General features: G+C 35.1%; 1 protein-coding gene across 2 annotated transcripts in view; it reads left to right on the top strand.

Moving 5' to 3' along the window:
• DENND1B (DENN domain containing 1B) overlaps positions 1-13,607 on the top strand; it is a 177,145-nt gene that overhangs the window by 82,906 nt on the left and 80,632 nt on the right. The window contains exons 6-9 of one of the 2 annotated variants that reach the window (XM_064515764.1): positions 4,070-4,139; positions 6,040-6,120; positions 8,921-8,980; positions 10,912-10,965. In XM_064515764.1, the coding sequence (XP_064371834.1) occupies positions 4,070-4,139; positions 6,040-6,120; positions 8,921-8,980; positions 10,912-10,965 (265 nt within the window). The remainder of the gene's footprint in view (positions 1-4,069; positions 4,140-6,039; positions 6,121-8,920; positions 8,981-10,911; positions 10,966-13,607) is intronic. The other variant, XM_064515765.1, reaches the window with a different exon arrangement.

The raw sequence follows: 13,607 nt of genomic DNA, 5'->3' as shown, positions 1-13,607 counted from the left end.
AACAAGGCACCAATGATCATTTTATAGTTGAAGAACTTAAATTATTTTATTTGAATTTTAGGTTTTTAAATACATTAAAAATTGAAAATTAAAGCTCTGTTTTTTCTGAACGCTTTTATAGCGTCTACTGCAAAGGGGCTTTGTTGATAATTGGACCTTCTGACATTTTTATAAGACAGCTAATTAATTATAAAATGCACTGTTCATAAATAATTTTGTGAATACATGTATGATGGTAAAGTCTTTCTAGTAATAGACTTTAATTTTGATTCTCTCCATTGTTAAGGTATATATTAGTGTGAAGTTTTTGAGTTAGCAGTAATATATTACATTATTTTTCTATTAAATTCAGCCATTTTAAGACTATTTTTGCAGACAGTGCATTTCTGTACTGACATGCTTGCAAAAAGACTGCTACTCAACAGATGTTGGTGGACACGTATGTGTACTTGTCTTTTCTGTACGTTGTCTTGTTCTACTGTGCTAGACGAAGATTAAATAATTTTTGCAAGATTCGTCAACAGGAGGAGCTGAGTAGATTCTTTTACCCATAACACTTCTGTTTTCTAGCTGTCGCACCCACACGCGAATGCACAAAAAGGTACCATATACAGTATTTTATACAATACAATATATTGGATAAAGATTTAAGACCTAAATCATGGGGATGCTCGTCTTTGAATAACTACCTGAATAGTCCTATGTAAGTTAATGGGATTATTAACACAAGTACTTACAAAATCATCCTGGGATATAAGAAGACAAGAATGTTACTTGACAGCAATGAGGAAGTTTCAAATTAGAAAGGCTTATCTTTGCTCTTTGCATTGAGAGTCTAAAATGCCACCTGATCGCTGTCTTTATTATGAACAACACAACCTGCATTTATAGAGATGTTTGCTTTTGAATGAGGAGATGCATGCATACATACTCTTCAATGTTTATTTAAACAACCAACTAATAATCCTTTATTATAGTGAAACAAATAATAGCACTTAGAGAATTCGTAGGAGAGAAATACAAAGAGAGCTTTTTTTGCCTCCCAAAAGATCTTCATAATATCTTGAAGTAGAGAACAGTATAGTAGCATAATTAAAAATATTGGCAAAGACTTTTGCACTTAAACTATGCTGTTGAAGAACTAAAGAGCATGCAGAAAAGAACAGAGGGCAGATCTCGGAGTCCTTTAGTCTCCTGCCATAAAATTCTATGGAGGCCTTGTTTTGGTTTTTCTTAATCTTCCAGGTTTAAGTGGCATGCTTGAAACTGTATTAACCTAGCATCTATGGTTATAACAGTTTTTAGGCTTAAAGCAATTCTTTTTCCAGTCATTCAGCTCAGAAGGAAACTATGGCATTTCTAAACTATATTCCAGTAGTCTGTTTTTGCACTGTTTTGCTTTGTGGTTTTGTTACATACAGACACGGAAGTATATGGTCAACTTGATTTTACTAAAGGAGGAAATTCTTGTACAAGTACTCTGGTCAGCATGCCTCTGCTATATGAAAGAAAAATATACCGTGGCTTTGTGCTAAGGTTCATTTATTTCAAATAATGAATTTGACCTTTTCATGCATATATTTATAAAAATTGCATTTAATTTTTCTTTTCACAGTAGTAGGGGAGCTAAGATTGTAGACATAAGAGAGAAATAGGTTAATATTTGATTGAAATAGGAGCATTTATATTTATAGCATGCTGCTTATCATGTTCATCATCATGAAAAAGGAATGATCAGATCAGATTTTAGTAGTTCACAGCAAAAAGAAATATGCTGGGGTAATATGCACTATTGCTACTGAGATGATTCACAACACCGGGGAGTTTTTAGATGATCTGAACTAGTCATGTGTCCGGTGTGATCAAGTATTTTGAACTTACACGTTGTAGCTTGTTTTGGACAGGATGCTTTGAACAGTGTGCCACTCTCTGTTGTAATTCTAGGCTGATGAAATTGTTCTGTAGCTCCAACACTTTAAAGTGCTCTGAAATTTGTGTTGAACAATGACTTTTTCCTCTCTATACTGCATTTCAGCTACCTGTAAAACTCAATGGACAGGAATTCTAGATGAAATAAAGCTCAAAGATCATTCATTTTAGGTTACAGTGAGTGTTTACAAGGACATGCAGCATTCAACCCTGTAAGCAGTGAGGGGCCTTACACAGGTGTAGTAAAGTCAATTTTGTGTTTATATAAGAGTATACTGAAGAGCAAATGAAGTAATGTTGCACCTTAACTACTGTCAGTGATGCCAAGTCTTAGAAATGTCTGTGGGCATTAAGAGGTTTAGTTTTGAGTAATAGCCAGGACAGTGTATGCCAAAGCGTGGTAGAGCCTTTAATACAGAGGCTCTAAAAGAAGTTTTTGCCTCTGTGTCAGTGTGCCTTTGTGACAGTAAATTCATTATGGTTTTATTTTGTTTTTAATAACCAGCAGTTAAGCATTTATAAAGATAGCAAACTAAGACTGCTATAAATTGCATAAATGTAACCATGTTCCCAAATCAGATTTCTCCTGATCTCCTTCTTTGCCCTAAGAAGTCTGTTTCTGAAGCTGTGCCAGCTACTGACTGAGAAGAGAGGTTTTATAGAAAAAGCATAACCCTTCACTTTAGTCACTGGACAAAAGTAGACTTGGCTTCTGTACTAAGCAGGGTTTCTGCTAACAGATTTCCTTTTCCCATCAGGGGAAACATGAGGTTCTTCATCCTGGGCTTTTCATTTGGCAATTCACTTGCAGTTAGCAGAAGGTGCCCTCAAATACAGAAATGTGAAATTTTTAATGTCTGCTTTGGATATACATTAAGTTTTAAAAAAGGGCATTGAAAAATATGTCCATGGATTTACACTGTGCTGAACAAAGTAGTTTATTGTATTGTTACCTGTGTACATGAAATACAGTAAAAATATTTCAGACTTTATTTCCCCCACCTTCCCCAGAGTTGTCAAACAACAGATTTTATTCACACTAATTAATTTTGGGAATACTTTTTATATTTGTGATAAAATACTGAAAGAAAGGGCATATAATTTGTAAATAAGGAATAATTTATGCAGGTACTATTTAGTTAACCAGATTTATGACCTGTGTGTTACATGCTTGAATAGTGATTGTGGACAGTTCTGTAGTGTGCTGTCTCTGGTGATGCTGTAGTTTAAGGCAGCTGTTCTGTAAGCAGATGGCAAAAAATGGAAATGGTAGCAGTACGTTCGAATTCCTTTTTGTATCCTCTTTGGTTATGTCATATTTGTGTTGGGCTCTATATAACTCATGGAAAATACTGCATGCATATGGGCTGCAGAACTGTGTTAAAAGTGTATTAAGTATTCATGTATTAATGCGCTATTTACAATACTAGTGAATGCCTTTTTAGAATTTAGTTTTATCTATAGAAATAACTTTATAGGGAGACCAATATTCATATACGTTATGTGACATATCTATACTAATGTATAGCAGTGCATCACTTGTTAAATGTGGGGAAACTGCCCTGCCCAGGTCAAATGTTTTTGTCCTTCAGGGAAGTAGCAGTTTTGGCAATCCACCCAGGTATAACAGAATGTAAAATTTCAGAATGACAGATAATATAATAAGTATTGAAACCTGTAGCCATTAAAGATATAGAGAATGTGATTTAAAGCTTTGTGGCAATGCTTAAAGCAATCGTTTTTGTATTTAGAATAATGAAAGGTGAAAATACTATGAGCTAATCTGCACTACCTTGGAACTTTATATAGGTGTCCATCTTACTGTATAAAGTGAAATGGCTTACCTATTGCATTTGAAGTAATGAGATGTCAGCTTTTTGATTAAATAAAGCTAAAACAGACACTTACAAAATAGGTATGTTTAAGATGCAACAAAGAAAATATAGCTTTGGTACTGTGTGTCAGTAATGTGCTGTAGAATTTAAATTTGTAGGGAAAAATTTTATATGCATTTTATTTATAAGTAGAAATAAAATATATAGCAACCTTATAAAGATGTGCAAGTTAGAGATTATAAAGATAAATACTGGAAAAAGGGCGTTGATATTTTAATAAAATCTTTTTTCCCCTCCTATTTTAGTTACCTACCGTGGTTCGAGGTATACTACAAGCTGTTAAATACCCTGGCAGATTATTTGGCTAAAGAACAGGTAATTCTATATATTCTGTTTGTGACAATTTCAAATTTTGTCAAATGAATCTATACTATTTAAAATATTTAGTAGAATTTAAAAAGCAAGTTTTTAGTTTATCACACTGAAATTCAGAGGATCTGAATGTGTAGCCACCATTATCACTTGAATCCCACACTAATTTTAAAAAAACTGTCTGAGAATATACCTTTATAAAGTGTCAGTCATAGCGTAAACATAAAGCATGACGTCCTGGATGAAGTGTGAACAAAGTGTCACCTCACTGGAGAACTATATGACGTATTGATTGTAAACTAGCTCTTTGGAACTATCTGGTTATCAGTCAGAAACACTTCTTTTTCTGAACTGCATTAAATATGATGTACTGTTTCACCCTTCGTATTAACTAAAAACTACCCCTCATAATCCTGTCATCTCAACTAGCAAGGCAAAATTACTTGCAGCATTTGGTGAAGAATCATGATAGTTTAGTTTGCATATTCATGAGCAATTATACATATTTCAGGATTACGCAGGAAAGGAAATACTGGCATCTGTCTTTACTGAGAACATTAAAGCTATACCTTTCTACTTTAACTATATTAGTGTACTAGATGGTAATTAAAAAAAAAAGCATCAATAGTTAGCCATATGCTGTAAGCTGCAAAAGCTGACATTTCAAGAATATATGAACTACAGAATATGCAATTATTGCATGTTATAGTAAATGGACTATAGAAAATGATGCCATTTTATGTAAAAGGAAAATGCAGTAGGAAAGTTAGCTTAGTTATGTTAGCTTAAATAAAACAAAGCATAGGATACACTTAACTCTCATAAATGGCTTATTAAAACTTAAAATGTAGTTTTGGTTTTGGCCATTTTTACACTGTAATAGTAAAAATTGTTATTAAGATCATATTTGGTAGAAGGGACAAGGGTTATTTTCACTTTTGTTTCCTGATCAGAGTTTCTGGCATTGCAGTCAATACTGTAACGAATTTAAGATACCAAGTTATAAGGTTATCATGTTGTATGTTGAGAAAACTATGTTTCGATGAGCCAGTAAGTTCTCACACTGTATGGTTTGGTGTCCTTCCTAATGCCATGGATGCTGCTGAGGAGGCTATTAGAAGACATTACTGTCTCCCTGTCCCAGGAACCATTTCTGCAATCCAAGAGCTAGACCCAAAGCTTTGTTGAGTAGTACAAGATTCAGTAATTCTGTCATTCTCATAGGGAGAGGTGGAAGCTCTCTGCAAACTGGAACAGGAAAACCTGGCTCTGGCTTGCTGCTGGAACTTCTTTAATTCTTTTTGTGATCAAAGTGAAACCAATCACCATGAAAGAGAAGCCCCAAAATAAACAAACCTTCCAGTGATGCAGTCTCATCTCTTTCCCAAGTAAATTTGTCTTTTAGAAGTCAGACTGGAGAACCTTAATTAAACCTAGTAGTTGTCTGTATTTTTTACTAAACTATTAACTGTTTTATACGCTCCAATAAATCATTTTTACAGTGTATAGTATAACTACATAGCAGCATATTTAATAAAGCTTTGAGCAGGCAAGTATCATGGCTAATACAGTTTTAGAAAGGTGATGTCCAAGATGCGCAGGCCAGCTAGCCGCATTAGTGCTATTTTCAGTTTCAAACAGCATGATTCATGTGTGGAGTATATGAGGAAATATGTAAGAAATTGACTTCATAACTTGTGGATACAATCATTTTCTGAGATATAAAGCTGGCCTGAATTTTATAGTTATAATTTTATAGTAAAGAATGCTTTACTGTGAATTGCAGTTGTCTACTTCATTAAAATATGTATTGTTGTTTATATATAATGTTTAATGTGTATTAAATCACATGTATTCTGTTTTTATACATTGATTAAATACGTTTTAATTATATTCCCCATAGGAAAATGACTCAAATGATTTGTTAAAATCATTGTATAGCCATCCTGTGCCAAAGGCAAACGCTCTTGTCAGTTTAAGTGTGGTAAGTATTCTGTATATGACTCGCTATATAAAATAGTTGCTATGGCTAAAACAGAAAACCTTTGTAAATAGTAAACTTATGTTGCTTTTCATCATTAACGGTCTAGGACAATTTTTTTTTTCTGCTGTATAGATTTTGTCTCTGTCTCAAGTAGTCATCTTACAGAGAAGCAGAAATTAAGTTTTGCTATATGGATGAGAAAGTAAACCACAGTGGGATGTGGCAGTGCTAGTACTTCTTTCTTTTTTACCTCCAGCTGTTTCATGTAGATAAATTTGGTTTCTCCTGCTGTGGGCAGGAGAAACTAACTCTGTGTTTCATTGCCTCTTGTGTCTGAATAGGTAGAGTTACAGGACTGGACAAAAATCTGTGGAAGCTGGCTTCTTTCCTGTCTTCCTACTCATTCTTCTTAGTTTTGCCTGATCATGCAAAAATGAGGTAGAAAAGATGGTAGAAAAAGGTATACTGCATTACGTAAAATTTCTTGCACATGCAGATGAAATAACCTGTTCATCCCTCCATTGCTTTTGTTCACTGTCTCTGTCATGTGGGACTGGCCATCGGAAGTATGGCAAGCTCCTGTTGCCACAGAAACGGTAAAGAAGTGAGCCTGTCGCTTAAAGTTACCATTCTTGAAGTTTTTTTTCCACAGGAAAATATACCGATGCTTGTTTATATACATTTGTAGAGGCTGTATAAAATGTAGAGCCAATACAGAGCTTTTTCTTTGCTGTGGCTGAAATGGTGCAACTAAGCATCTCCCTGTTCACAGCATCTGTAGTATCATTGTACATTTCATTCCTGTTAGGTTTTTCTGTGTGCAAATAATCTCTAATTTGAACTATCATAGGTTTGCAAGGTAGAAAGAGTAAAGAAGTGGTTAGATAAAGGCTTCCTGTGTTCACTACAGAGAGATGGTTAGATTACTTTATCTTGACCTTTGTATGTGTCATTTACTGTTACTTTTTAATCCATTTATTTTAGAATAGAGCCCAATGCTTTGAGTTCAGTAAGCATGGATTCCAGAAAAGCATATGGTCCTAATGTGAAGGCATACAGGAGTGGAGAGTCTACTGCTTCCATTCCAGTTGTTACTCACCTTTGCTGCCCCAAATAATGCTGTTTTATTTTAGTTTAACTTTTCTGGTTTCAGAGTCCAATACTCATCCTTGTTATGCTTTCTTTTCACTAGGTTAAAAAGCCATGATATTTTTCTCCCTTGAACTGTACTGATCCGCTTTATTTGGAAGTCCTTTTAGTCATCTTGTGTTGTTTTCACCGCAACTGCTTACTGTTTTTGGAGGCTGCAGTCTGAATTGTTTCTGTGGCTAATTTTTTGCTGTTGTCAGTATAATATTTCAAGTTATTTTTCATCAAGTAGCAGACAGTAAAAATGGTTTTTCAGAACAACAACAAAATATTGTGTTCACACTGTTTTTACGAGAATCATTTTGTATATCAAATACTTTGCCACCATTAATTACAGTATTATGACCAATGCCAGTTTGGCAACCCTAAAACCCTTTATAATGTCCTTTAAATATCCTACTGTGTTTCATTAGGACATTGAATTTTTAAAGATACTTTTCATTTTAATTTCTTGCAAAGTGTTGCTATCAGCATGTGTTTCATCTTGTGTAGAACACGCCCACTTTGAAATGATTGCTTTGAAATGATGTGATGAATACGACTGGCAACACTGGAACGACAAGTTGCTTAGAATAAATTTGATGCTGCTAGTTTTATTTCAACTTCACCTGGCTTCTGAATGTATTTTTTTCTCAATTGTCTCTGCTTCCCAGTAGTTTGTTACATCATTTCAAGAGTTATGTAATCTTTTTAGCTAAAGAATGATTATCTTAATGCAGGCCTCCTGCCAGATGGGTGACTGCAAGTACAGTTGCACAAGCATTGAGAGTTCAGATGGAGAAGAGCAGGAGTATGTTAGCCTGAATCAGAATGTTTTATGGATCTTGGTGTAGGAATCTATGCTTTACTAGTGCTCTGTACTGCAGGGAGATATTTCTGGCCACTTTCAGCCCTAACTTTACATGTCTTGCCTTTCCATTTGATGCCTCTTTCTAGTTCCTCATATACTGTAAATAGGCTAGAGTGGAACAGTCAGCGGTAATAGACTTAAAAAGAAGGTATGGTCTGAAAAATGAGTGTAGAAGTGGGAGCATGAGGTTGCTTTTTATTATTCCAGGATGAGTGCAGTTCAAATTTCTTGATGCAGAATTGACAAGTGTCCCCCCCCTCCCCCCATTTGCTCAAATATATAGAGTAATCTCATAGACATTGAAGTGGGGTTTAAATGGCAGGCTACAATAGTACTTTTGATCACTCATATATAACCAGGTGTAAATTATGCGCAGTATCTGAATACATGGCATCTCCCAGTAACCCCTGATCAGGACACCAAAATGCCTTTGTCTAGTCAGGAACCATGTTTATTCTCACCTATCAGTCCCAGTAACAAATATTTTGCAAATGAAATTTATGATAAGTCATCATTCATTCTATGAAACCTGAACTTAAATATAATTTGGGTCACTTTTGTTATCCCTCCATGGATTAAAAAAAAAATGAAATACAGTAATCATTCATTTTTGTTGGAAAAAAAAAATAGCTAAGTTGAATCTGAATTCAAATGGGGGACAAATATGACAAAACGTTTTCAGCCAGTGTTTTAAACATGTTCTTACTATGGAATATGCAAGCATTAGAATCAGCTTTAGCCTTTTTGTTCAAAAGGTAAAAGAAAAATCAATTGTTCAATCTTTTTCTCATGTTTCATAAGAACCAAGAGATGATTTTTGCAAGTGAGCAAGTTTTGAAAAAACAGCCTTTTCTTGTATCGGTGAGTTTAAAAGGCACTGACTGTCTGAAGCCTATTGTAATTAAAGAAATAATTACTTGCTACAGGATATCTCTCTTGATTTCAGGCTTATTTGTACCTTTCCTTTGGGAATTCTGCTGTTGTCTTTAGCCTCAAAGAGCAATCTAATATTAATATATCTATTCTGTTTACACTAAACAAATGTCAGAGCTATGTATGCGTGCATTATAATCCTCTTGTAAAGAAAAACACTTGACCAAAATCAAACCTTTAAATCGATGGGCAATTTTAGTGTCCGCTTTAACAGAAAACTTTATATAGGACAGTAATTATTAGTTTAGTATCTATTCCACTGCCATACATCTTCCCAAAGAAGTTTCTAAAGATGTGCAAGTACAACATACCACTTTTTTTTTTTGTTGGCTGCTTATGACTCTGGATAACTATAGTAATGGGTCTTTGGTTCTCTTAGTTCTGACTTCCTTTCCTGTTCAATGAATGGGATATTACTACTTTGTTAACTGGAAAAAAAGTTGCTTTTATAAATTATTAAATTCATTACTCAAAATCTTTTGATAAATATTCCTCATTATAGGAATATAATAACTATCTTACTGCAGGTAGGATGATTTTCTGTTCTCACCATACTTCTGAAAAATGAAAGGCATTCCATAATCTGAATATTTTCTTGTTCTTTATGAGAGGAAAAAAAAGTCTTAGTCACCCCCCCCCCGCCCCCCCGTTGATGCAAAACAGTATCGTGGAGTATTTATTGTGCAAAGGTTATGATGTTTATGGAATGCCTTTTTTTAAAGCTGATTAAAAGAAAATTAACTATTGCCAAAAGACCTAATTTGTGGGGAAAATGTTCTATTAAATGTATCAAGCTGGTTTAATAAGACTCTCCTACAGTTAGTAGTGTTAATAAATAAAATTTTTTGATTGAACACAAGACATGTTTAATAGCTTATATACTTCCTTCATGTTTTGGTTTATCTTTTTCAAGTTTGATTTGAAACAAACGGTGTTTTTGCATTAGTAATTGTAGTATTAAAATACACTATAAAAACAAAATCAATCATTTTATTTGCAGTCTAAGTTAAAAAAAAAAAAAAGACAAAATTCCACAGGAAACAAATAAAAGCTAAATATTCAATAATCATCACATTTGCTTAGTAGGTGCTTAAGGTTATTTTGTCCTGCAAGATTTAGGCTAATACACTAAAATACCTTAGAATTACTGAGCTAAATTCATGTATGGTAACTGTTAAAAGCACTAGATTAATGGAAATCATTTAAATTACATCTGTTTTCAATTTAATCCATTTCATATTTACACTCTAAATGGCCTCAAACTAAAATGGATAAAATTGCCAGTGTTACTTTATAAATGGTTGCTGAATCTCAAGCCGTTGGACCCTGATTTCTGCTAAGCCATTTTTTGATTCAAATATGTTTGGGAAGAGAATAGAATGTGTATCAAGTACTAACGATTCTGTGCTAATTAATTTTCTCATGTAAATGGTTTTTCTTCTTCCATTCTAAATTTATGTTTTGTTCTTTAACATTTTCTTGTTACGACTTTTAAATCAATTCTTACTTTAATGCTATTCTCAGATTTGTGACAACACTTAAATCTGGCTTAATTTCAGTGTTGTTTCAAAAGGACGCTGTGATGTTTTGTTCATTTTTGTGTGCTATGCTGAACCAGAGATTGTCATTTCACATTGTTGTCTGCTTAATTCTTTGTCTAGTAGTAGTAAGAATATCGGAAAGATAGCTATTTGCTTAAAGAAAGCTGGGGCTGGAAATCCTAAATGCTGTGGGTTCTCCCCCTCCCACACACTTTGTTTTTTTTTTTGTTTGTTTGTTTGTTTGTTTGGGTTTTTTTTTTTTGAATTCTTGGCTTTTGTCTGCACAAATTATTAATTGTTTTTCCCCCCATTGCTTAGCACTCATACTTCATTACTCCTGATATAACTGGATTGCCAACAATCCCTGAAAGTGTAAGTATGAAGTTTCTTTTTTAAATATTTAAGTAGTATCACCGTCATTCTATGCGGAGGGCTGAATTCCTTTATTATCAGTAGAATTTTTTTTTTCAACGCTGCTTTTAGAAGGTGATTGATGTGTATTAGTAAAACCTTCAGCTAGTAAAGTTACTGTTGTACTACTCATCGTTATCCAGTATTAAAGCATTATACAGTATAGGGCATTTCTGACCACTCTTGTATCTGCTCTTTGTTAATAATTACTTGGTTTCTTAACATTTATGGGAATTATGTATTCCAAATATAATCTACTTATGCACCTAGTGTTATTTTAATACGTATCCCTTAAACACTATGCTAAGCTGTAAATTCAGCTATCAAGATAGGCAGTTAATTTTTGTGTAAAAAGGCGTTGTTTCAGGCTTTCTGAAAATCTGCTGTGCCTGCTCACATTTGCATGGTCATCATGCACCAGTAACAGTTAAAATATATTTTTTAAATGAAGATTTGCATTCTGCAAACTGCAAACATAAAATCTCAGATCGAGTTCTCTGTGATGTGTTTTAAAGAGGTAACATCTAATAGAGCAGCTTCTTAATTTTCTGCTTTAAAATCTTGCCTTTAAATTTGGAATATGGATATATAGATTTGCATTTTTATGCTTTCAAATAACAGCATCTTCCTTCTGAAAGTTAAATCTGTTGGATGGTACAAAAATACATCGGAACACAGAACTTGCTCTTGGTAGGTGATGTGGTATCTGTGAAGAAATTTTGGCAGAAGTTAGTTGGCAGTTGTCCGTGCGAGGAGCGGCATCTGGCCGGGTGCGGTGGGGAAGTCACCTTGTTCAGGTGCCTTTCTGTACTTTTTCTTCTTTACTCCATTTATAAATGTGGAATCCCATCCTTCCAGTATGAGGAACAGTAGTAATGATACTAGGGAAGGGTAAGCTATGTAGGGAGTGAAGAGATGAAGTAATTATAGTAAATTAGTAATCAAATGAATTTCCCTTCTTCTTTATTGTAAGCTTTACATATTTCGTGGGCAGCAACTTTTCAGATACAATACAGAACTAATTTTGACAGAGTCTGCCAAAGATGTATTGATTTGTACAAGTCTGTAAATGGCTTTACCATGAGTTTCGCAATACGGAATCAGCACACCGTTATCAAATAAAACATTACAGAGGGTGCCCTTGAAAAACTAGACTGAAGTTATCATGGTGCATTAGTCTTTGACAGCCAGTTAAAGGTAGTACTTGAAGGATCAGAGTTTCTTTCTAAATGCAGCGTTTGTAGCCTTAAAGACCTTGCTTTTATCTGTTCCAAAAGTTTATGCAGCATGGGCCAAAAATAACTCCTACTGTGATTCTTTGAAGTAATAATGCATTTGTGCATTTACCTGAAACTGGATCATTGGGTTCAACTGCATCATTTGTTGGATCTTCTTTTGTCATTTCTTTTCACTGTATTTTTTTATTTAATATTAAAATATATCCAAAGAAGAAGGTGGTGAACTCTGTGATCATCATCTGGGCTTTAATGAGAGTTAGATTTTCGTACAATTATAGAGTCTGTAAGGAAATAAGACAGCAGGTGGTCCACCTCTCTCTCTCTGAAGCTGTTTTTGGCTGAAGAGCAATTTGGGTGTAGTCGCCAAGTGGTGACGAGTCCCGCGCCAGGGAGAGGAGCCGCGTGGGCAGGCGGGGTGCTCCTCTGCCCTGGGAGGGAGCTGGGAGAGACAGCCAAGAGCGGCCCTGCAGCACTGCCCTGGCCTCTGGCTGCGTCGGTCCGGCAGGCAGCCGTCTCCGGAGCAGTGCGGAGCTGCGCGCCGCCCTGATGCCTGCATCCCTCGTGGCCTGTGAGCCCTGCCCTCTCCTTTCCGGTGTGGGGTACCTTGCTGCCGCGGGGAGCTTTGGATGGGCAACTTGCGAATTCGGGAATGCTGACTTCCTCTAGTAGAAACTAACAGTTTCACTGTCCGCAGGGCTGTCTTTGGACTGCTGCATATAATTGATAGATCTGTTACTTTAAAATTCCGTACTATGTTGTTCCTAAGAAAAGATAAATAAGAGTTCTGGTTGCAGATGTGATAATAAATGTATAAAATTAGACATATGCTTTGTATATTGTAAGGCATATCAGTATATTTTCATATGTATTCATCAATGTTTACCAAATTTATTGTTTTCCTAGGCATTTTTGCTGGTACCTGTATTAGCTTATTCAGAACTTGTTTATCTCTGAATGGCACTGTGCCATGCAGAAATATCCTAAGTTCAGCTGGAATGCACAGATTTTTTTTTCCCCCCCTTTTTTCACCTTTTCCCACTCCTATGTTGTCTGAAACTATAAATAAGAGGTGCTGGTGATTCTGCTTTTCATTAAACCTCACAATAGGATGGCAGTGGGGTCCTCATCAGAGGAGGAAAGGGTGACCGCAGGAAGAACCCAGTATCTTCTACCCAATGCATCTGGCTGTTTGATGTCCTGGCACATACAGTTCAAGCAAATGTCTTGTTTTCCAATCTGTTTGCTGTACTTAATTTGAAGTAGAGTAAAATGTGTTGCCTTTGGGAGAGCCTGGCAAAATAGCACAGTTTTATTATCATAACTGTGACAGAAGAGTTACTGCTTGGTGGAAGATCTATTCCTGGG

This window comes from Dromaius novaehollandiae, chromosome 8 (assembly GCF_036370855.1).
Source record: "Dromaius novaehollandiae isolate bDroNov1 chromosome 8, bDroNov1.hap1, whole genome shotgun sequence".
In the NCBI taxonomy this organism is placed as follows: Eukaryota; Metazoa; Chordata; class Aves; order Casuariiformes; family Dromaiidae; genus Dromaius; species Dromaius novaehollandiae.
The sequence above is the reverse complement of the archived record's forward strand: the minus strand, read 5'-3'. Positions and strand labels throughout refer to the sequence as shown.